At 39.3% G+C, this 24,892-nt stretch overlaps 1 protein-coding gene across 2 annotated transcripts; it reads right to left on the bottom strand.

Annotated features, from left to right (window-relative positions):
- On the bottom strand, positions 1 to 24,892 carry LOC101154767 (ras-specific guanine nucleotide-releasing factor 1). Of its 2 annotated transcripts, none has more exons than XM_023953581.1 (27): positions 24,292 to 24,892; positions 20,805 to 20,911; positions 19,760 to 19,907; positions 17,360 to 17,452; positions 16,533 to 16,786; positions 16,369 to 16,448; positions 15,866 to 16,059; positions 15,093 to 15,202; positions 14,682 to 14,800; positions 14,315 to 14,475; positions 13,945 to 14,008; positions 13,000 to 13,139; positions 12,706 to 12,788; positions 11,993 to 12,241; positions 9,354 to 9,595; positions 8,792 to 8,908; positions 7,000 to 7,170; positions 6,558 to 6,664; positions 6,334 to 6,446; positions 5,558 to 5,618; positions 5,358 to 5,464; positions 5,121 to 5,205; positions 4,829 to 5,026; positions 3,694 to 3,773; positions 3,476 to 3,593; positions 3,233 to 3,301; positions 1 to 1,515 (listed from the first exon to the last, which is right to left on the bottom strand). In XM_023953581.1, exons 1-27 carry the CDS (start codon positions 24,565 to 24,567, stop codon positions 1,423 to 1,425), a joined length of 3,639 nt encoding a protein of 1,212 aa, XP_023809349.1. In that variant the 5' UTR covers positions 24,568 to 24,892; the 3' UTR covers positions 1 to 1,422. The 2 variants fall into 2 exon arrangements, with proteins under 2 accessions (XP_023809349.1, XP_011491153.1); XM_011492851.3 differs by having other exon boundaries at positions 9,234 to 9,595.

A 24,892-nucleotide genomic window follows, 5' to 3' on the forward strand; every position in this document is an offset into this window, starting at 1 on the left:
GAAATTTCTCCCCCTGAGAAAGAGTAGATTTATTAACAAGAGGTAATCAGGAAAGAATACACTTTTATACAAAACTGGAAATACTACTCAAGCTGTTGAAATAGACTGAAAGATAATTCTCGTATCACAGGGTATTGCTCACTGCAAACATTGGATGTGCCTGTTAGAGGGTAAAGATTATTGTGCAAGGTTGGCGTTTAAATACAGTTCACATACGGTTCTAGATACAAGTTTGATTTGAACATGTGAAAGTGAAACATGCCTGCCCATCAAGCTTAAGGTGTTTTCAATACAAAGCATGTAAAAAATACATATAAGTATTCCAAGAAGAAGCACAATAATATTACTGTAAAGTTCCTGTCAGCACGTCGAAACAGACAGGATGCAGAATGTGTTACACTTATAAGTTGTTTTCAACATGTTTTTTTAAGTATCATACACAGAAAAGTTGTTACAGAGCTGAACGTTCATAAGAATAACACATTTCAGAGAATGTTTTTTTTTTCTTGTTCTTATACACATTGCACATTAAGAAAATGACTGCCTGTACACAGTATTATACACAGCCAATATTTCTGTTCCATTGGCAAATTGTAGAACAAAATAGTTTACATACTTTTGTTGTTATATAATCTTTTTATGATTAAGGCAAACCCATAATGCACTGGCCAAAGAGAATCAATGATGAGGACAGTGGGTCACACTGTCTGAGTCCAGAAGCTGGGAAATTAACTTCCTAAAGTGGCTTACAATTGGTTATAGCTGCTACATACATTGCCTGGTGCTTACATATTATTTACATCATGTTGCCCACCAGGGGGAATAAAGTGACATTAAGATATTCATTTCATGCTGGTTGAAAACAAAACATTTTCTTTAATGTTTCTAATTTTTTCAATAATCAACAAAGATAAAAATGTTTTTCAATCACATTTAAACTTGATTTGGTTGTATTTATCACTGAAATAGTATTTCAGTTCAACAAGCCAGGCGTTGTTTTATTTCTCCTGTTTTCACACTGAAATTGAATAACTCCAGATCTAAAGGAACAAATTTTTTGTGTAGCAAATGAAAGGACATATTTAAGTGTTTTTTTCCAAAAAGAAAATGGAGGCTTGTTTAGATTCTGCAGCTGCATAATTGTAGTCCTCTCTTGACGTCTGGCACAAAAAAGTGGCAACTGTTTTTTTATTCTCTTAGTTTAAATAAAAATAAAGTAAATGTACAACAATACAAAAATAACATCAATATAGAAATAAAAGTTCTCTGGGCTTCTACTCTGCCTATGATGACAACTGCACAACAAGTTCATTTGGGAGCAGATACTAAAAGGGCACAGCCTACTCTGTCTAATACAAATAATGGTAAAATTACATGCTGAAGTCTTGCTTCTTTAAGAGAACAGAAATAGACAGGTCGTCTTCATGATGAAGTTTTGGGCTCGATTCTCAGAGAGGCTTCATATAGGCTCTCCTCATCCAACACTGTACTGTTGTCAAGCAGGTACTTTGCCACCTGCAGAAACACAAAACAGAGCGGTTAAAACAGAACAGCATAAAAAGAGTGGTCTAAAGAGAGTGGTGTAAACGGAGCCGTTAAAACCGAGCTGTCTGAACAGGACAGTCTAAACAGAACGGTCCAACAGACTGATCCAAAAAAGATTGGTCCAAATATATTGGTTAGAATAGAGCGGTCAAGAGTCAGCAAATGGCATGTTGAATCAGACATCTAAATGGGCTCTATGTCAAAACAGACATTACCCTCTAAAAAGCTGCTCAGGTCAATTATCTAGCAGTCTTTACAGATTCTCAGTTTCTAAGGTTTAGGTTTCTCACCAAACATGAGGACAATAATGTTTCAATTTCTTGTAAAAAAAAATTGGGGCAGGAAACTTCCAGAAGTGGGGAGTTGTTTTGGGTTTAGCCCGACATTCCTAACAGACTTTAACAGAACGTTTGGGTCTATCCATTCTCTCCGCCTGAGAATCTAACTCACCACCAGGTGGGGATAGGTGGAAAGCCCCGCCCCTTTTGTCAACCCAGTGTTATGCAACGTTCACACCAATGCATGTCTGAGTGACCACTTCCAATGAAAAGTCTATGAAAATGCGCTTAAATGCATGGTTTCGGGCTCCCGCATTCAAAATTCTTGCATTTACACATCACTACGCAATTTTTTTAATCCGTTTTTGGGCTCTACATTCAAAACCCTCAGTCACTGAAAGTGCATTGAAAGTTAAACCAATTGAACTTTGACCATGTAGGGACTTGAATTTGGCAGTGACATATGGATGGTGTCCTTTTTTAAAACAGAAGTGCTAACCATTTGAAAAATTGATCATGAAGGAGAAAACAATGGCAGTTTGTGCCCGGCTAGAATAATATGACACCAATACAGTCATATATTGGAATCAAGCAGTGAAAGTAAAAGCCTGGAGCAAGATGTACACAATTTGCACTGCTTCAATATTTAACACCTAGCCTTTTCTAACTTTAGGTACATGCACTAGTATTGAGAAATGACAGTCCAGTGTGAACACCATATGCTAAAAGTGCATGAAAGAATCCGCATTCAGTATGTTCCTGAACATGCCACGCATGTCTGGAGTGTAGATAGCATTAGGACACACAGCCAAAGGTTAGATAACACAACCACAAAGTCAATCTTTTACTTATCCCTATCTCTAAATATTGCGATGTACTTTTAAAAAGGCTACCAACTGCACAACAACTACCACCAGTCAAAAAACATGTCACACCACTGTTTAAGTCAAAATGTGCTGATTAGTAAAAGAGATTTTAAGACTTTTTTGTAAGTCTTGGGTCTTAAAATAAGGTATTGAGCCAAGACCCGATGTTGTGAACCCTGTACCTACATAGCACTTTACTACCTTCCTTGAAGGCTGAAAGAACCTTACAGTCACAGTCCCATTCACTCCTGCACACATTGATGGTGGCTCCTCTGCATAACACCGGTTCCAATCCATAATCACCAGGAGGAATGTAGGGTTCAGTATCTTGCCCAAGGACACTTTGACTCATGGGCAGGCAGGGTAGAAACCGATCCTGTAACCTTCCAATCAGAGGTCAACCACTCTACCTCAGCACCACAACCATGCAGTGCTCTGCTTGCTCCTGTCAAGTTCTAGCATCCTGTGAAATTTTTTATTTACCGTAACTTTATTTATCTTTAAAAAGTTCATTATGAAATATCAAAACGAAAGTTATCTCACCTTAGTCTGAGAATCTATCTTGTAAGCTGTTTGCTGAAATTGTCGTATTTCTCTGATAATGTGCGATATCTGGAAAGAAGTCACAGGAAGTCATTAAGTTGAGTCATGCAGGTTGTTTTGTAGGTCATTTTAAGAAGGAAGAAAAAAACTTTGTTGCTCTTTGTGTAGAGCAACAAAGTTTGTGTAGAACAAGAAAAAAAGAGGTCTAAGGCACAAAACAGAATCTGTGTTGAAGTTCTCTACCATCCTCATCTTGGAGAAGTTGACCAGGTTGTCCTCAGTGTAGTTGGGTGTTCCTTCCTCGATGAAGGCCAGGTCAGTCAGGTACATTCCCAGGTACGGAACACAAGGTGGGTCACAGCTGAGGCAAACAGACAGATCAAGTAGAAATAATTGTACATGTGCAAATAAAGATACTGCACATGTCTCCCAAACTCCATAAGAAAACCAGGACTGCTTACTTTTTCAGCGCCTCTCTCAGGTTTTTGAATCGGCCCTCTGATGACACCAACTTCTGTAACTTGTCAATCACAGTCTTGGTCTGAAAATCAGTTAAAAATGAAAATATTACTCTTTCCTTTTAGAGTACCAAGTCCAAAATTTTCATGATATCCTGTTTTTTTACACATATATGATCCAAGAGACTTCATTAAAAAAATACATATTTAATTTGATGTTTGGCTTTTAAACTGGACTGGACCAAACGAGAAGTGGAACAAAGTAGCAACCAAGTCAGGGAAAAAAATAAAACATGTACGCACAAAAGGCAAAAACGAACAGAGGACCTGAAACTTGTTTTGTCGTCACCAGTTAAGGTAAACTTTCACACAAACTTACACACCTGCCTGCTGAAGCAGAATATCCTACTTTTAAGTGGACCAAAATCCTCCAGGGCTGACTAACATTGGCCTTTCATTCATTTCCAAACACCTGTGGCTATTTCTAATAAAATTTCAAAAGCCAAAGAAAACCCTTTAAATTTGCAAACTTCCAAAAAGTACAATCGGAAAAGAAAATAATTAATTTCAGATGTGCGAAATGCAAAGCTGTAGTTATGGAAAACCCTGCTGCAATTTAAAGATCTCCATCCATCAGGAACCCCAAAGTCCCACCATGAACAATGGCGACGTTTCCTCCATGGACATTCAGACTACATTCTGTAAATGGCACTAAATTGAGGTGTGTTATTCACTAAGTAGGTGTGTTCAGGTAGACCACATACTTGTACCACGGGTTACAACAATAAAAGCATCATTGCTGTGTCGGGTGTCGTGAACTATGCAATTTGCAGAACAGGACATGTAAAGTTTAAAAATGAATGTTCAAACTGCTTACTGAGTCTTATGCATCATCATAATTTTTTTTATAAAGCACTTTAATGCAATTAAAAGTTAAACATAATAAAAAACGGCTAAAATGAATCTAATAAATAGGTGAATAAAAACATAAAACGTAATAAATGGAAACATATTCAAACGAACCTATGTATGTGAATATTGGAGTTTTAAATGATTACTGAGTATCTTACGAGACTGTCCTTAATCTGATTAATTCATTTCACAGGTGAGGACTCTTTCATCAGAAAGTGACTGATACCTGCTTGGACACTTTGAGCCAAGTCTTCTTGAGGCGGAAGATGGAGCTGCGGTTGAGCGAGGAGGTGATCTCCAGCACAGCGTTGTAGTTGTGCAGGCAGCGGCAGATGTCGGCCACAGCAACCCATTTTTCTATCACGGCCACTCGCATGTTGACATCGTCCCACTGCAGGATCTCTGAGGCAATCCGGTTGCTGATCTGATGGAGAGGATGAAAGGCATGATCACACCTGTGCTGCTGTCTGTCTGTCTGGGTTTGCCGTTCTGCCATGTCATTAGCGGGAATCACTCACGTCGTTAAAATGTTTGGTGGTCTTTATGATGTATGGTGTCCTTTCGTTCTTATCGTTCTTCATCCATCCTTGACCAAAGAACTCCCTGTTCAAAAACAAATATGTTATTATTCAAAAATAAAGGTCAGCGTTCCCTTTTAAACACTTCCTGTCAACCTCCATGGTTTGCAGTTGCTTCCATGCACGACTCAGCGCTAGTGTTTGTTCATCCATGTACACACTTTTGCATGAACTCACTCGTAAGGAATGACTTTGAAAACCAGGTGATCGAGCAGCGTGAGCTGCTCAGCAATCTCCAAGGCTGAGTGGTTTTCAAACGGTTCAGTCTTACTTTCCTCCATGGCCTAAAAACACAGGAACCCACACAAACGATGACCAAAACTGGAGTGCAAATGACTGTCAGGGAAGAGCTTGCAGACAGTTTTTGTTCCCCTCACCATCTTTGTGATCTCTTCAATGGTGGCTTGACTGTCTCCAGGATCCTCTTGAGTGAGAGTCCTGCACAAAGATTTGTATAATTAGTGCTTTTTTATTTATCCTTTGAATTTGCTTAAATTAATGAATGATGACAGATTATGTAGGTTATTTATTCTGTCCAGTTTTGACATTTTTCCTCTTAGTAATAACAAATAACCAATCGCTCATGTCTATTACTCCTAAAAGACTTGGTTTATTTCTTCAATGCAATTGAATTCTAGGGTAATTCATGTTGGGACAAGGGTAGAATAGAATAGAATAGAATAGAATAGAATAGAATAGAATAGAATAGAATAGAATAGAATAGAATAGAATAGAATAGAATAGAATAGAATAGAATAGAAATGTATTTATACTGGTAGAAATTAACTGGTTTCAGTAGAACCCAGAACAGGACAGTACAAGTTTGGAGAGCAGAACAACTTTTTCAGGTCCCTTAAAAAAGGAATATTTTTTGAGCAAAACTAATGCTTTGGGTTACAGTGATTTTAATTTTAACCCAATCTATGATTTTTTTTCCTGATTTTTTTTATTGGATTATTTTTTTCTGAGTTTAAAGTACCCAACATAAAGCCAATCTCTTTGAGAGTTAGGTTAAAAACAGCCCAATTTGTGTTATTTTTATCAACTAAATTTCTAGTGCATTATTATTATAAAAAAAACCTTCAAATTTCTATTATTTTAAATCTGCATGTACGTCTTTAAATGTGTCAGGAAGTAATGGCTGAAGATCTACCTGATAATATTGGCAGCTGCCTTTCTCTCTTGTGTCAGCAGCTCTGGGTCGTGCATCACTTCCTCCAGGAAGCCAATTACACGCATTTTCAACTCTGAGTTCAGCTCAAAGTCCTACAAATCGACACAAAGAGAACAACAGTGAGCTCTCATCCAATTTATTGTATATCAATATATCAAATATATGTGGAAAAGCAAAGAAGCAAAAAAGTAAAGAAGCTGCACCTGTGAATGTTTGGAGACCCAGTGGCGCAGAACATTCAGCACTCTGTTGGTGGCAGCTCTTCGAATGACAAACTCTTTGTCCCCGTTCCTCTGATCAGTAGGAAAACCTGAGAAATGGGAAATCAAGGTTTTGGCACACACATACATACTTATAAATGAATAAGCTTAGTAACTTTTTATTTTTATTGATAAATATAGAGTGAATTATAGTGAGATGATTTGAAGAAAACAATTTAAAATGATGCAGAAAACATAAATATCTCTGTCACTACAGCGACTCTTTACAGCAGATGATTACTTTATCTTAAAGAAAGAAAAAAATGTCTACAGCAAACATTATAGAGCAAACTATTATAAAAAGCCCAGTAATTATATCCATGAGAACACCTGACATAAAACCTTTTTTTAATGGAGGATAAAATGGTCCTTTATCTTTCCCGACCTGTGCTGGCCAGAGACATCCGGCGGTACTTCTCCTTGGTCGGCGTGCCCTCATTGGCTCCAGCTGTGGCAATCGCAAAGGCCGAAGCAGCAGAAAGGGCACTGCGGTTATTTTCCAGCTCTCGACAAGATGACACCACCATACCATTGTTGAAGTTAAACAGGGAAAACTCTACAAAAAGAACAAAAATAGTTTTGTAGAAATGAATTTATTGTCATAAAGTACTTGAAAAATCAGTGAAAGTTTAAGTTAAATAGGACTTCTTTTGGCATCTGCAATGGTTGTGAATGTCTGTGTGACATTAAGTAAATATATAGTAGCAAATAAGTATAACTAAGGGAAGTTGTTGACCATTAGAGCACAACAGAGAGCTGAAACAGATGCAGCACAGTGTGTCCTGCAGCTCATGGCAGCAACTGCCTCCCTCCTTTACTCCCTTCTTCCCTCTCTGCCTTCCTCCGTTAAGCCGGGGGCGGTATAGAAGAACACGTACATCGTTGCTAAGGTACAAGGTTTCCTTCCACCTACTCACAAAAGGCACTGGCTTCCCTTGTATCCAGTAACGTAGGAAGAGAACACACTGGGGATGAATTGTGCTTGACTACCTACGGGGTGGATGCTCCCTCTCTGCGGCACGGGGAGGGCCAGGATGCTGTAGGTGGTTTTTCTCCAGACCTTATTTGGCTTTGTCTATGCTGATAGTTCACTGAGAAAAAAGTTTTCATAAGGCGGCTGTTGCTATATTTGTTTATCTCCATCTGAGGGTTTGCCTTTTTACCTCAGTTTCCTGTCAGGATGGGAAAAATACCTCATGATTCTTTTGACCAAAACTAACTCATTTAGACTTTATATTTTTTCAGAAAGTGCTGGAGAACAGTAAGCATTAAAACAGCCGGCTGAACATTTCATCAGCATTTAGGATTCTTCCTTATGGCTATATTTTTTCTACAAGGTGGCACAACATTTAGACACGGCTATTTCAAAGTCTCACTCTAATCAAAATCCTGTTCTTGTTGCAGTTTAGTCATGATGGATGACATATGTAAATAAAATTAAGATTAAAACTGTCTTTCTGAGTATTTCTATGTTCAAATTGTTGTGAATTGTTGTGAATCAGGAGCAGACGAAAAAATGCTGTTGGACTTGTTACGTAGAAGATGCGCTGGCCGGGCCACAAGCTCCCTGTTTAGCTTCATTGTGATGCATCCACTTGCAAACAAATAGATCCGTTAACATTTTAATCTTCCTTGTCCAAGCTGCTGTCTGGATCAAAACTGTACTGCTGAATAGTTGTGTCGGGGTTGTGAGGAGCTGGAGGCTAGCTGAAGAGCATTTAAACAGAGGGATGTCGGGAAATGGGGAAGGGCTTACTCCATGCCAACAGCCCCACTGAATTTCTGATGAACTACTTAAAATATGTCCAAGAAAATGACACAGTTTTCTTATTTTGTCCAAAAAAAGGCATAATTATAATTGAAAGACCAGTGGGAATGCTTTTACAATAGATCCAAAGATGTTTGGAGTGGGACTATAAAATCAAATCGTCAATAATTTTCAAGAACTTTGGTGTATCAGCGGGTGCTGGTAGACTTCTCATTGAATCCAAAGAATATCTAAAGTTTTTTAACTGCTAAAACATCAGCTTTCTTATATTTATGGTTGAAAATCAACAAGTATGTTCCCCTAAGTCCCATTCATACTTTTTGCCAGTTTTTCTTTACCATAAATCTCTCTAACTGGTAGGTTGGGTTCAAAAGCAGGTTTTAGGCTAAGGAGAGAGGTTGCCTTGTACCAGAGTTCTTTGACTTGACATTCTTGGGAGTCGATGGAGATTTTGGGGATGACATTTCTGCTTCTGCCTCATCACTTTGACTTGGATCCTCATCACATTCCTCCCTTACTGACAGATCTGGAAAGAAAATTTGCAGATTAGAAGAGGAGAAAAGGAAGAGAACATGAGCAGGACTAAAGTAAGAGAAATAAAGTAACTATCACCAAATGTGTGAGGTCAGTGTAACAATTTTACATTGTAAAAATTTCTCCTGAATTTATTCAATTTAATTTAGATATTTACTACTGCAACTGTGAATAACAGAATTGTCCCACTGTTCTAAAAAAAAAAAAACATTTCAAGGTTGGCTTTTATAATTGATCTAAATTGTTTAAATTGCCGACATTTCAGATGCTGGGTTTCTATTCACAGTGGAGCAGACCAGAGTCCTTCAGGCTCCAACCTTGCTTGTTGAGGACAGCATCCTCAGCTTTGCCTTCAGCTTTGGGTTCTGCCTCATCTGGGATTTTGCTGGCCATTGTGCTGGACACGTAGAGCTTGTTGATGTCGAGTGTGGTCTTACTGAAGGGGGACATGCTTGCATAGCCGTTAGGAGAGCAGCTGAGCGCAGCCAAGTCCAGGGCTTTACCGCCTGTGATGATGGGAATGTTGAGGGAAAGTTTGCGACGGCGGTTCGGAGAGGACGTCTTGGTGATGGAGAGGGGAGGAGGGGAGGAGAACTTGCGGCTGGCACGTGGCGACGTGGGTGGCTCGCCGTAGAGGAGTTTGTTGTTCTGGCTGCTTGCAAAGAAAAGCTCCAAAGAGCTGGAGGATACAGAACACAGGGAGTTGGGATAAAACAGAAACAGGACTGTAAGAGGAGCTTCTTTCTAAATTGGGTTGAAAAGAGCCCGATCTGAGGAGGTGCACAAGGGAGAAAAGGATACACCGTGATGGGGGGTGCCTGCTGCACGTGTCAGAAGCAGAGTGGGGACACGTTAACTGCAGGGCTTCTCTGGAGTTCCTGCCTCTTTTATTTAAGCTACATTGTTTAAGACAGCATCTTCCTTGCACTGAGAGCCACCCCCTCTGAAGGCCTATAAATAGCATGTCAAGTGACAATGTGGGAGGTACGGGTGCTGCCAACAGCAACCAGCCCAAGGGAGGCCCACAGAGACATGGCAAGAGAGGAGCAGAGAAAAGGGAAGCCTAACGGAGAGAAAGGAGACAGGGGTTTACAGAAGAAAAAAAAAGTGAGGGGGTAAACAGAAAAGCAGCGAGGGAGGGCATGAAGCGGGAGTTAATGCAACATAGTGGATATGGATTCCACCACACTGACGACGGCATGCTGGGTGTGGGCGAGTGGGGAGCCTCCAGCCCTATATGGTGATAGCTGCAGCCCTGATGTTTCTCGTTGCGGAAATTCCAGAAAAAAAAGTCGGAAAAAGACTTGTTAGGCGCTAAAGAGGAAATGAGGGGCAATCAGATTAAATATAGACATAAAAAAGAAAAAAAATGAGGGAATGACGGAATAGCTAGAAAAGAGGACTACAACAAAAATAGAGGAAAGGTGACAACATGAGAGCAGGGTGCAAAACACCGACATCAATATTTAATACCGTGGATCTGCTGCAGATGATGGGGGAGAGAGGGAGAAGACAGGAGGGAATGGGAGAGGGTGGGGTCCTGCAGCAGAGTGAAGGGTTGCTATGGTGACAGCGCAGCAGCAAGAGGGATGGTCAGACTCTCGGAAAGAAATTAAAAGTGAGAAAACAGATAAAGGTGGGTAAAGAATAGGCGCAATGAGGAGGAGGGAGTGACGACAGGGATGGGTGGAACCCAATTAGCTCGGATTGATGAGGACAGAGGAGGTGACCCCCGCATCTGTTCCATCCCCACCTGGACAGAATACGGTGGCTGCTCACAGACAGACCATGAGAGAGCAAAGACTAATGTAGACTCTGGGGAAGTCCCCACCTCCTCACTGCACCAGTACATCACTGCTGCTGCATCTCAGGGGGAAATGGGAGCGATTCCCAAACTTTGTTCCTGTTTCTCTTATAACAAGTTGGTGGGATCCACCACGCACTGAGGAACTTGTAAAAATAAGCAGTGTAGTTATAGTGTTTTCTGCTGCCAAAACGGAATTTCAAGAAAGTAAAAAAGATCCTTGTTCTGGAAAAAAATGGTCCGCTTTTCTATCTTTCAAGAAAAATTATTTCATCAAAAAAGTTTTCAACAGAAAAATAATCTCAGTTTACAAAAACATGTCTTAGTGGTGGGTTTTTCTCTTAAAATTTAAATTCTTGGTAAGAAATGGTTTGGCCCTTTGCAAACTTATTTTTTGCAACAGTTCGATCAATGTCATAATTTGTGTTTCCAAATCCGACTCATAGTCGATTTTGGTTCATTTTGAACGATCCGATTCACTGACCTCAAATCGATCCAGGACATCTTTATCTAAAAATTCAACCAGTGTGACTCAGAGATAAATACCTGGGTACTATGTTTCAGATTATTTATATTTCTTGCCAAATAAGGAAGTGTATATTAAATATGTGTACAAGCAAACAAGGGAACAAGAATGAATGTCAAATCCATTCACATTTAAGTTTCATTAAGTTCAGCCCACCGTTGTTTTTTACATGAAAACAATACAAATAGACCATTCTTATAACATTCTACCATATTGTATGGTCACATGTCTTTGCTGAATTCAGTGCTTCCACACATTGGACTTAATGATGGCTTACTTATTTTTTTTTTGCTGTCATCATGTGTGTTTTCCTCTGTGATGAACGTGATAGCTTTTATGTTTTAGTCAGATAAACCTACTCAGTCCATATGGTATTTTCCAATATCAATATAACAATTTATTTCATTTTGAATTTTTTTTTTTAATGGAATAGGTCGTTTCGAACAACAACTTGCCTCCGTCAGATCGATCCAGTTGGATCATAGGAATAAAAATTGATACGCCGGTTATTAATTAACACCTCTATCAATTTAAGAAAATGTTTCAAATTTGAAGAATTTCTGACTTCTTTCAAGGGGAGGCTTCTGTTTGCAGTGTAGCAGGGAATGATGCTGGTGCATCTTTATCAAAAAAGGAATCACATAAACTTTCAAGAACTTATTCTATCCTTAATCTCTAACTTTATCCTGAAAGGTAATATTAATTAAGGCGTCCACTGAGGGAATTTCCCCAGCAGGCCCTCTTACCGTGCAGGGATGGCACTGATTGGCTTCTTGTAGATGGTGATGAGCTTGTCCAACACCACAGCAGCACTGGTGAAGACACGATACGAGTGGAGGAACGTGTTCAGGAAGTCAATAGAGAGGAATCGCAAATCCGTGAGCCTCTCCAACAAGCGCTCCACGCTGGCGTAGCGAATCTGCAGCACCTTGCACGAGTTCATCATTTTGCTGAAGCGAATGTCGACGTCATCGCAGTACAAGCTGGTGTCTGACCTGAAGTAGAGGTCAAAAGAATGGGGGGGGGGTACCCACATGGATTCAACGGAACGCTTTATTGTAAATGACTGAGTCAGTAGAAAAGTTGTCACTTCCTTAGCTCTAAGAAAAAGAAACTTTCAGGAATATTTTAACAACAGGTCTTTGTTGTTTTCTTTTTACTTTTAAGTTCGATGCGTAATCCTTTGACTTCATCAAACATACACAGTTTTGCAAAATTCATTGCTTCTTAGATTTTTCAATTCAATTAAAAAATCTACTAAGACTGTTTGTCTTGTTTGTCTCTCAATATTTGGTGGACCACGTTTAAAAGCAAACAAAAGCTTTTGGTTTTGACTTCCACCTAACAGTAAATTGAAGCATTTCATAAAGAGGAACTGCTTTTTGCATTTTCCATATATTTATGTAATGCTACAGGAGTCAAACTGTGCGCATGTAATACATTGGTGACCAACTCTTACTTAATCATCTGAGGTACGGTGACTTTACTGTTTTCCTCAAAGGCGTTCATCATTAGCCCATTGCAGCGGATGTTGTCAATACACTGTAAGGTAAGAGAAGAGAACAAAAAGAGCTCTTACAGAGAAAGGGGAGAGCTTACAAACCTGCTTATTCACATCTTCACTTTGTTACCCAACTCAGAATTCTGCTGCTCTAACTATCTTTATTATTAGATTCTTTCTCAGAATTGATCACATCCAAAGAAACTAGACATCTAACCAAGAGTTGGAGGAAGACAGAAATTTACGACAGACCTGACTGATATCACTTGTCCAGGCTGACTTTTCCTGTCGGGACGAAGCCACAAGGATGACTGTGAACGGCTGGACGTCTTTGGGCTCCACCATCACCTTAAAGTCCAGGTGCTCCGTGTCCTGACCGCTTCGTTCTTTTGCTGCAAGTTCAACAGTCCTTGTAAGTTTGTTTGCAGCAGAAAAACGTGCAAAAGTGAAAAGCGGGATTACTCTTTAAACTGTTTAGATGCAAATTTGGTCAGAAGTATTTTTTTTGTTTCTATTAGCGCTGGGTTTAGAAAAAATTTAAAAAGTGGGCTTAAATTGCTCCAAATTTAGGAAATGCAGAATGTATTCATCAAATCCATAAATGTATTTTAGTTGAAAATTGTTTTGTTTTTTAGCATTTTTATCAAGCAAAATATTTTTTTCTGTTAGTTTTAATATAGAATTTCTAACCTTATAAATGAAAGTTCCACTCATTGTCCAGTTTAAATCTCAGGCTTTAGCAAAACTGTCTTTCCTAACTAAACATTTTTTTGTTTTGATGAAAACCCGAAAAATAAATGAATGTTTGATCAAACGGTTTTAAATCATAAACCAAGTTATAGATTTGAAATTGAATCACCAGAGTAGTATGGCACTGACATCCAGGCTAATTTTTTTATACAAGCAAAAGAATTATCATTACAAAAAACAGTTACACCTCCTTTACCTGGTCATAAATACCTCAGGGTAACTCTTTTAACTTAGTTGTGCAAACAATTCTCTGAATTTTAAGTATTTTTGACATTACATTTTAAATGCTATGAGTAATTTGAGTCATAACATGTAAAAAAGATTCAATGTAAGTTGAAGATGCCAATTTGTAAGATTTGTTATGAGTTGAACAATCAGTGAAAAAAAATGGGCTCCAATTCTGTGTATTTTATCAGACATTTGTATAAAGTACACACAGTGGCTTACATTCATCATCTGTGCCCTCTGGCTCCTCCATCAGGGTGCAGTCGATGAGAGACACCACTCCATTCTGTGACATGATTGAGAGGTCGAACCATGTTAACAGCTAATAGAAATGTTTAAGTACATTAGATCAGGAGTTCAGCTCTCTGCCTTAAAGCGTCCTTCACAAAGCAATACATCACTAAGCACAAGTACACATTTAAGTATATGATAAGAAACTAACAAGTTAAGCTTTTTTTTTTTCAAATCGGCCACCAAAGATCAATAATGCTTTAAGTTAATAACAGATGAAAGTAAATTCAAGACTGCCTCCATTAAACTAATATGAAGCGTTTTTGAGTCCTAAGTCACTTAACGGTTGATCCTGCTTCACCTTAGTGATATGAAGTTTCCCTCCAGACCCTCTGGTGCAGATGATGAGGTGTTTGGTGAAAAGGAAGCACTGCCTCTCGCCTTCCTTCTTTAGAGACAAAGAGCCCAGCCGCCCCCTTGTGATCTTCCCCTTTTCACTCATTGGCACCTGGATCAGAGAACCTGTAAAAACACCGACCCGTTAAGACATAGCTGCTGAGTTTTACTATTCTTATTTGCTAAAATCATTAGATTTTTCGTGTTTGCTTAAATACTCGTTCCCTTATGAAACCATAATTTAAGTATTATTTGTTTTGTACTTTACAGTCAAGTAAATGTGACGTGAATGTTTGTGTAGTGATCCAGCAACAAGACAAACTTTCTTTCACCTTGTCGGACAAATGTCTGGCTGGTGTCCAGCAGCACCTCACAGCCCTCCACGATCATGCGCTCGATAGCCAGGTTCTTCCTGATGTTCTCTGTCTCGCTTACCTCATCGTGCATAATTCTGAAAGGACAGCAAATCTACAGGAGCTGGAAAACTTCTCCAGAGAACCTTTACATTCGTCTGAACAGTCTTAATGGACTTTTTCACCTTTAGGTGTCAGATCCAGCATCATCCAATTACTATAATTTGGTACAAATCTCTTGTGTGTACAAAGGTATTTGATTTCAAGGATTGAAGACATAAAATGTTAGTTATTTTATGTTAAACTTGATTTAAGTAGTTAAAGTTTTATAGGCAGTGCAATTATCTTTGTTTTTTTTCTGTTGTGCTGGGTGTGAGCAGGTGGTTGTACCTAGAAAGCTCCTCCAATTTTGACTTGGCGTAGTCCAAGCTGTTTCTTTCCACGTGCTCATGAGGTGTGTGAGCCAGCAACTCATGCAAAGTCAGGATGTAACGTGGAATCTGAAAGGCAGAGAGAGGGTAGCCTGAAATGAGTATGAAGCACAACTTTCATTAGCAAAAACAAGGATTTTTAAGCTAAAGGTAACCTAATTCCTTTTCTTAAAAAATTCTGACATGCGTTAGCCAGGGAATCTTCCATCGATCTTGAAAGGACCAAAACCAAATCATATTGGAGCATCATTAGCGCCATGATGACGTTAGTCTCATAACTTCTCAGCATGTTTTCACCCTAATTACAGTCTTCAGATTGACTTATCTAATAGTGATGATGTCATGAAAACCCCATCCAACATGAGAAACTATTCTCTTTAAATCCTTATATTCATATAGCAAAAACTGATGTGACACATTTATTAGCTGTGAAGTTGGGTTGTTGTTTTCATTTTTGAACATTTACAGTTGTCTTGCCAATTGGACAATTACAACAACAATCTGTCTAATTAAACATTTAGTTAAAACACTTCAGCAGAAATAACTTGTTTAGCTGGGAAAGTAAGAAGGAACCATTTATTTTCCTAACTTTTTGACACTCGAAAAACCTGTCTTTCTTTTGTTTGTTTTTTTAGATATTGCTCCATGAAAAAAATAAAAATAAACTATACTTTAAAACTAACTTATAAACTCTCAAAAGGAACCACGCCCTTTGTAGCTATGGAACCACACCTGAAACATGGGGTAGGTGAGGAAGGTCTCCAGAGTCCGCTCCTCACAGTCAGGTTTAGCCTCGTACTGCTTGAGCAGTTTGTCAAAGTCTCGGTTCTGTTTGCAGTGGGCCAGGATCTGCAAGCTGTACTGATGGTTCCTCACAAACTCTTGATAGATGTTGAGCATGGGCAGCAGGATGTCAAACAGGTCAGCTGGAAGAGAAACAGCAACTTAGGCTGTGTTGTTGGATACAGCAAGTAAAAGCCTCAAAAGAGCAGTAATATCCTAACATAAATTTGTCAGATTTTTGGAAAATAATTTATCCTTTTCTTTTCTTTTTTTTGTAGATCAGACACTGGCCTTAATTATGCCAATGCCTCAAGCTTATTTGAAGAGAAATTTAGAGAATAAACCACATACAAACATCAAAAAGGAGTCAAATTAAAGTAAATTTAACCTTTAACAAGTAAAAAAAAACAATGCTGCTTTATGTGTGTGACCTCCCAGGCTCCGCCTCTTACCCAGCACCAGTGTTGGCCAGCTGGCTATCCTGGCCTTTAGACCCTGATAGAAGATCTGATGAAGGAACATTATGGTCTCACTGATCAAACAAAAAAAGCAAAATGTTAGTTACAAGCCATTCTCCTTTCCTCTCTTCTACCACTTCCTGTCTGACCCCGGTCACCTGTTCAGGAAGATGCTGCTGACGTCGTCGTGGGTGATGGGGGGCTTCTTGGAGCTAGCTGCCATGCGAAGTGGCCGCAGGAAATTGTTGACCAAGATGTGAAGCTGTTGTACATACTCGGCCTCAGCTTCCAGCATACTGAACACCACCTGGTTCCTCTTCCTCATGCTCTCGGCGTGTGGTGATCGAATGTAGTCCTGGATGATGGTTTTCCACTTCCTGCGGCAAATCCAGCCTCGCAGGAAACTCTGGACCTAAGATGAGATGCATCATAGATAAGGACAGTGCTACCTTTGCACCAAATGCAGTTTACTTTTCAAAAGAAAGTTTTTTTTTGTCAGATTTTGCTCATTTTGAGCATTTTTTTAAATTATACTTGTAACATTTTTCACTTCTGTTTTGCTGCGTTCATCAGCATAAGCATCAAACACACTTAGTGAAAACTAATTCCCACTGCCTGCCTGGAGTTCATTTTTCAGTTTTTCTTTGTAAATTGTAGATTAATTTATTTGTAAAGACCTTATGGTTTGACACATAGCAACAGCTAGGGAGAGATAATAAAATTAACTTACAAGAAAGCAGCTCATGTGGTTTTGAACTACATCAACATATTTATTCATGACAATGGCTTCATAACCACACAATAAATGTTTTTCATTCATTTAAAATAAGAGATTAATTGATCAATTGATCAAATTAATTTAAAAAACATTGATTGTGCTTTTAAATCCTCTTTGCATTGGTGTGTTCATTTTTTTAAGGATTAAAACCTATGATTTTGACTTTCTAGATAAAACCTTTACAGCAGCAAAGCAGCCAGACTTCACCTTCTTTATCTTTTTTATCTCTGTGTCGTCCTCACTGGGGGGCACCTCTGGATTCGACTGGATCTTTATATTGTCCTTCAGCAGCGCAGCAATCTGTAAAGTCAGCACAATTCGTTTTTTCACCTGTATTCAGTTTTATTTAAGAGGCCAAGTGTTTTTACTCCCATAAAAATACTTGCAATTTCAACAAAAATTTTTGGAAGCATAAAAGTTTTGCCCCTGTAAAGGTAATTTCATTTTTTTTTACTTCAGCAGTAAAACTCATTGGGAGTGCATCCATCCATTTTCTAAACCTGAGGTATCCCTTTTGCTGTCATGAGGCTGCCAGAGCCTAACCTGGCCGCTGTTGGGTGAAGCAGGGTATATCCTGCCAGGGTGTACCCTGAATCACACACCCATACACACTCTCAGTCACACCTAGGGACAATTTAGAGTAATCAATCAACCTATGAAGCATGTTTATGGACGATGAGAGGAAGCTGGAATCCGCTGAGAAAACCCACGCATGCAAGGGGAGAACATGCAAACTCCACATAGAAAGGTCCCAGCTGGGATTTGAGGCAAAAGTGCTAACCACTGCTCCATCGTGCTGCCTCACTGGAAGTGTAACTATTATGTTGTTGTTTTTGTTACCCTTGTGCTATCCTAGGCATTTTAACATTGGGAGTTGGGTCATCTAGACCCACTAGACAGTGCGCTAAACCTTTTGTCTTCAATGATTTGTGATCTTCACTGGTGTCCATGGATTACATGAAATCTTTCCACCTTTATCCACCTTTGTCATGGTAGGGAGAACACGTCAATGTAAGGGTGGGGTCATCTAAGATAGCACAAAGGTTAAATGTTTGTCTAATCAGAATTTGTGTGAAAATCTATGCAGAGGGACATGAAGGTATGGCTAGAAAAATCAAATAAATATTTGCAGTACATGTTCGCTAACAGCATAGAAAATGACTAGTCTCAAATTGCTTTTAAGTGGGACAGTCCAAGCATTACCCAACATCTTTTTTTTATGTTTTAAATCTACAGTTAGTCTCCCCCAAGGGAAATTTCTTACCAGCATTTGACCAATGAAAGGCTCTCCAGCCGTTGGGGCCGCAGGGACAGCCAACATTTCAAATATTTAGTGCAGATTACATCAAACAAACTGCTGCCTTTCAGCAGGTTGAACAGGTTACAGACTGGGTCAGCTAGTTACACTTTTTTTAGCAAAATGCAAAGAATGGGGTTTGGTGTTAACCAAACCCAAGTTAGCATTTGGATTCTTTAAAGAAATATAACATAGCAAAACATGTTTTCCACCATCCTGAGCTGTTTTGTGCTGTTTTTAAAGATCATTAAGTTCATTATTTTGTTTTTATATGAGTTTAAAAAATGTTTTTTATTCCATTAAAATAATTAATCATTTTCAGGCAATTCCTAGTATTTTTTTTATATTTATTATTTATTTATATATTTTATATTATTAGCCACTAAAATGAGGTGTGGTTATACTGTGTAGCTTTTTTTGTGATAGTGTTTATTCAGGTACTCTTGTCTTTTTTTTATTTGATTTTCATTCGGACACTCTGGTTTACAAAGTCTGATTCCATTTACTAAGCTATGTTCTGCTGCTCCTCTTGTTTAACTTTACCGGTCTCGTGTTCGCATTGCTGTAGCACGAGTTACCCTATTTGTGGTAAACCCCATGTCCTGCCCAATGACAGCTCCTATAAGCTCCTCCCCCACCACCCTTTAACCTGTGTAGACTAAATTGAGTACAGAAAATAACTGGTTGCATGTTTTATTCATCATCATCATCATGTTGAAAAGCCTTTTGATCAACTTTGCTTTGGTCTATTAGCTGCTTCAAAGAGTTGATGGAAGAAGAAACTGTACCAGTAATGACAAAATGTCACCTATTGTGTTTCAATTCTGCTCCACTCAAACCCTCTGAATGTGAAGAAGAAAACTTTTTAATAAACAGCTGATATTAAACATCCATTACTAGCGCACACTTAACCATGAAAAGACAGAAAAGTAGATCATTTTGTGATACACTCTGTAGTATCATTGTACAACAAAAGCTGACTCATGCATATTGAAAATGCTGAATTCAATTGAAGCATCCATTAGCACACTAAAGAGTAATGCTTTGATCTTCTTCAGCCTGAATAATGAGGAGACAAAACCCTGAACAGCACTACTGAATGTCCAGGGTGCTCTGCAAGCTGCAATGCTAATCCTGAACCCTTACTGTCCTGGTTTAGGGTGGCAGACTCTGTTCTGCGACCTCTTTGTGCCTATGACCTCTCTGTCTCACTACTTTGTTTCTCCATTGCTTTCTCCGTCCCTCCAGATTTCCTGAAAAAACGTGAAACCAAAATGTCTATTCACACAAACTCAGGTTTATCAGGTTACCTCTGATTTTAGCCGTTCTATTTCGATTTCTCCATCCTCTATCTGTTGTCGAAGTTGCTTGGCAACCGTTTTCTCCGTCTCCACTATTTGGAGTAGATGAAGATACTTCTGCATGAGGGTCTCATGCTCTGTCGCCAGGTTTCTGTAACTACACAGACATACGTGGACAGAGATTAGGAAGACCTCATTAACACATGTTTTAGTGGGCCTCGTCAAGCAGACCTGTTAAACGTTTGAACACAAGATCCTACGCCTGTATCCTCTAGACCCGCGAAGTTATGCAATTCACATTTGTGGAATACTTGCTTACTTTATTTCCAATTTGAGCTGAAAATTACACAATCCAACACTTTTTGTGCACGTTCTGTAGGGCTTCTACTGAGTTTGTTTACTGATTCCTAAAACAAAGCAGATTGTACCTATAAGATGTGACATGTTTGGATATGGCATGCACTCAACTTCAGTCCTGCCATGCATTTCAGTACATCAAGGCAGTTTCCCTCTGTACAGTACGAGCTGCTGCCTGACAGACAACCAATCGATTTAATCTGGAGCACTGCCGATCAATTGACCTTTTGCCAAATAAATGCACACCACTGACATTTCCACTGAGGGTGTTGCTGGGATTTCATTGCCTTTGGGTGTGCATAATTCTTAAAGATTTGTTTCTCTCATAAACTTACGTCACTGATTTTAAAAATGAAAAATCCACCAAAAAGAGCTAAAATAAGCAAATGTTTGGTTACATTTTTGTTATCAAAAAAGACAATAATTTCAAATGCTTTAGTTTTTATGTCATCTAATAGATGAATAGATAGACAGACAGTTAAACATACAGATAAAAATGGACATCTACTGCTACATTAAAATTTAAGTTGACATAATGTGAAAAACTGATAAATTAATATGTCTTACTCTTGAAATGCTTGAATTATTTTGCTGCACTTTTTAAAGCCTGATGGTTCCTAAAACCTCTTGCAATCACTAAAACAACATGCACAGATGCACAAGTTTAAGCGGGTGAGGGGTCAGGTGTGTGAGTTACCTGGCTTGAGTGATGGCAGCCACCCACTCATCGCAGTCCTTGACGTCTTCTGTGCGCAGCTCCAGAGCTTTCTGGTTGTCGTGATTGAACGTGACAGTGAAGTAATACTGGAGGACAAAGGCAAAACAAAGTTGAACATTTTCTCAGATATTAATATGGATGTTAAGTTTGTGCAGAAACAGAAACTGGCTGAACTCATAGGCGCACATGCACATATATACATGCACATGAACATGTGTACGAAAGAGTGGAAGCAAGAGATCCTGAGGGAAGTGTCTTGAGAGGTTCATTGTGAAGCCTTCGTGGATTCTGTCTTGTAACCTGGCAACTCACCTCTGAATTGGCAGGAGCCTCCTTGTGACACTGTGGTTTTATTTTGGCATCTTCTAGTGATCTGGTATCATTTTGGCAGCATTGGGTTTTTACAATTGACTTACTCTTGTAAAGTGTCTCATCTATTTGCAGCTCTAAAAGTTCATTTATGTCAACGGTAGGCAACAAAAACTGTTTATTTTTAAATATAGCCCCATAAAATCAAGTCCTTAGACAACAAAGTGCTGGTTCCTGCTGTGCAGAGATATCTGTAACTTAACATCCAATTACTTAACAATGAACACTGTAAAAATAACCTACAACCAAAACATATTGTTTTTTTTATTCCTCCCAAATGCCAGGAGCAAATGATTATTGAAGGGGAGTAATGTTCTGTTTTTCCAGTAATGCAGAAGAACTGGCCTTTGTCAATAATGTGTTTGCCGTCTCTCACATTCTGCCAGTTGGTGGGTAAAGGTTTTTTTTTTTTTGTTGGCAGCTATATTTAATTTTACCTCACTTCATATTTGGTACAGACGCGGTTAAGTGAAACCATCAAAAGGTATGGGTGGTCCTCTCTTCAAATGCTCAAGCAGAAGTTGGATTTTATCAGAAAGACCAATAAATGAATTTTTTTTTTGGATTCAGTTTTGATCCAAGAAAAAAGGTTTTTTCATCTCCAATCTTTTCCAAACTGTTCTCAATTTGTTCCTGTTTCTATTGAAACTTCTTTTTTTTTTAATACGTACAACTTTTTAAAAAAATATATATTCACTTAAGTGACCAAATGCATTACTGAAATTAAATAGGGGAACAATAAACGTAAAGATACATGCTTAAATATAACAGAATAATTAAAAACAAAAGCGGAAAACCCCCCTCCTTTTTTCGCTGCAACAAAAAACCCTGCTGACTTCTTTTGAGTTTTCATACAACCACTTTTTTCTACATTTGCTAAATGAAGCACAATGCCAAAGCATATTGTTTCACATTTTGTAGTCCCCTTCAAATGCACTTTTTGAGATGCAAATAGGGGTTGCCATAGTAACTGTGGGCTTAAACGTTGCTCGCCTTTTAAACGAGAAATAAGAACGTATAAAAAGTAGAACGCACCGAAGAATACAATGAGAGGGGAGAGACAGACGAAGCAGGAGGTTAAGAAAGATCTTTTGCCTTTTTGAGGAGTGAGGGCTATAAAAAGCGCTGCAGCCCTGCAAGGTAGCGGTTGATTTGGAATCTTTTCGCTGCATTGTCCCTCTCCCTGTCACAGACAGATAAGATCTAGTACTCTCCTGACCATTCCTCTTGCTGCTCTAAAACACACATACCGGCTGATGTGCACAGACACACTGCACAACAATAATCTGGAACCTGCTGCAATTCACACGTGTCACACATTTTGTGTTGGGACTTCACAGTGGCATTGCCTGCGATGACCCCTGCAGTATGATCATCGACTCCTCTGCCATCCTTGTATATTTCAGAGCACGTACTGTCAAATGGAAATCTGTACAACATCAGAGACATGAAGCATTGATTAGACTTTTTGTCCTTAGTTCACCTTCTCTGTGGAGCTGCTCTCTTATAAAGATCAACACCGGTGCATGTAGGAAGACACACCGAGGCAAATATAGACTTCAAGGCAACACACAGAAGATCAGATGAGTCGCACAAGCTGTGCAGACGTGGACACATGCAGGCATGATTGATCACACACAGCAACGCGTGCAGCTCCTACCACAGAAAAAAAAGAATACATTTGCGAGCCTGCACTTTATCAGATGAAAAATAAAAAGAGCATGCTCCTGACTCATTTGACCTAAACAGCAGACTGGGATATGTTAATTGAAGTCTTTCTAATCCATTTAATTCACCACTGAAATAAATTTACTGGAGCAGTGGGCATGAACAGCTGTCACCAAAGATGTCATCAAGCACGCATTTCATGCATACTGCTGTCCAAAAACCAATGTTTAACATACAAGCACTTTGTGCTTATCTGCAGATCTCTGTGAAAGTAAAATCTAAAACACAATAAAAATCAAGTGCTCACAAATCTTGCATCATTCTTTATCTGGGGGGAGACACTTTGCCTTTACAGACACAGTTAAAATCATTTCAGAACCGTTGACAGCAGCATAACAAACTTTCAAAGAAATTCTGCCTAACAAGGCCGAACAACATCTAAGGGAAAAGTGATCAAACTTCTCAAAGTAATGTAACCATGAAAAAGATGAAAAGGAGGAAATTTATTTACTTTAGTCTTGGAGACTTTGAATTACACTCAATGATGACAAAATATTCTTCTCTAAGGACAGCCGTGGCTGTTAGTTTATGGATTTTTGAATATAGACACAAACCTTATCTGTATTACATTTCACAAAGTCTTCAAACACCCTGACCACCACATTCTTCAGGAAAATTGACTCAGTGTTTGGGTCTTTGCTGCAGAACTGGTTCTGACGTAGCTGGGTTTTTCTTATAAGTGAGATTCTGGCTACCTTTAAGAGCACACAGAAGTTGTTTGACCCTCACACATGTTCCTCCTCTGCATAAAAAAGTGACTTCAAACTGAAGGTGCTCTGGGAAAAGCAATAGCAACTCCAGGGACATTCTTTGGTTTGTCATTCAGTGCTGTTGTTAACAGCATGTGATAAAGCCAGAGCTATCACCTAAACCCCGGCTATAAACCGGGGAAACACAGTTGCCAAGGCAGGATGCTATTAATATCAAGAGAGGGAATTAAATCAATATGTCGAAACGACAAGTAAAGAGGCAGCTCTCCCTTTCAAGAAAGAAACCTGCAAATTTTGGATACAGCCTAAGTTTGCTCCTTCTAAATGAGCTGCATTCACTATCTTGGTGAGTTTACACAAATGTGATGCCAAAGTGATGATGGCGAGGTAGAGTTGGGAAAGTTTGCAGAGGTATGCATGCATTCTGTCATCTGTTAGCCTTTCTTAATGTGGATGTTTGGTAACAATCAATAGACATATTTTTTAGTGCAGAATAGAAGAAAAATAGTAACTATGTAACTTTTTTTCTGGGATTTTGCTTGGGTTGTGCAGCCGAAAAGGAAGATTGCAACATTTTTTTGCAGTAATTTGAAGGCTGTGACGGCATCAGAATGGGGATTACCTCTGGCAGAACTCCTGCACCTCTGCGGAAGTCTTACCTGTTTCTCCAGACATTCCTTCGCTGACAGAGACGGTTTCGGGGACGGTGCTCTGTCGCAAGCACACCCCTCCAACAGGTAGAGTCCAGAGGGGCGTGAACTGGAGTCGTTTTCGAAATAAAACAGCATGTTCTGCAGCAAGGCGAACCACTTTGAATGCCATTTTGTGTTGTCTGAGCTTTTCTTGCTCAAGCATCCTCTCCTCGTCCCATCTTTCTTCGCCAAAAGAGCAAGGTAGGTGATATGCCCATCATTGAGTCTTATCCCTTTCTGCATTGTGGCTGAGAATCCGTGAAGGATCTGCGCGCTTTCCTGCTGATTCTTACATGTTCTTTAGGGAGCACCCCCGAAATACAGTCACATTTCGGGGGCAACAGCCCACTCTAAAGACCCCACCACCACATGCTACACTTGCAACGACAAAAAAAATAGAAAACAAAAAGGGGTCGAAGAAGGGAAAGAATTTACGCACAGTCGCAGACACACATTCAGCTGCTCGGACCTCTCCTCGCTTCAGGCAAACTACAGCAACCCCGGAGCCCGCTTCGCTATAGATCGCTAAAGAACTGAACTGTCCGCTCTCTGAGCCCACGCAGGAGCG

Source organism: Oryzias latipes, chromosome 3 (assembly GCF_002234675.1).
Source record: "Oryzias latipes chromosome 3, ASM223467v1".
NCBI lineage: Eukaryota > Metazoa > Chordata > Actinopteri > Beloniformes > Adrianichthyidae > Oryzias > Oryzias latipes.

Coding starts and splice junctions, on each gene's coding strand:
- LOC101154767 (XM_011492851.3), bottom strand. CDS start 24,567: ATGCAGAAAGGGATAAGACTCAATGATGGGCATATCACCTACCTTGCT. Junction 16,449..16,532: donor AGCAGCATCTTCCTGAACAG/GTGACCGGGGTC, acceptor TTGTTTGATCAG/TGAGACCATAATGTTCCTTC. Junction 14,801..15,092: donor AAATTGGAGGAGCTTTCTAG/GTACAACCACCT, acceptor CTGTCCTTTCAG/AATTATGCACGATGAGGTAA.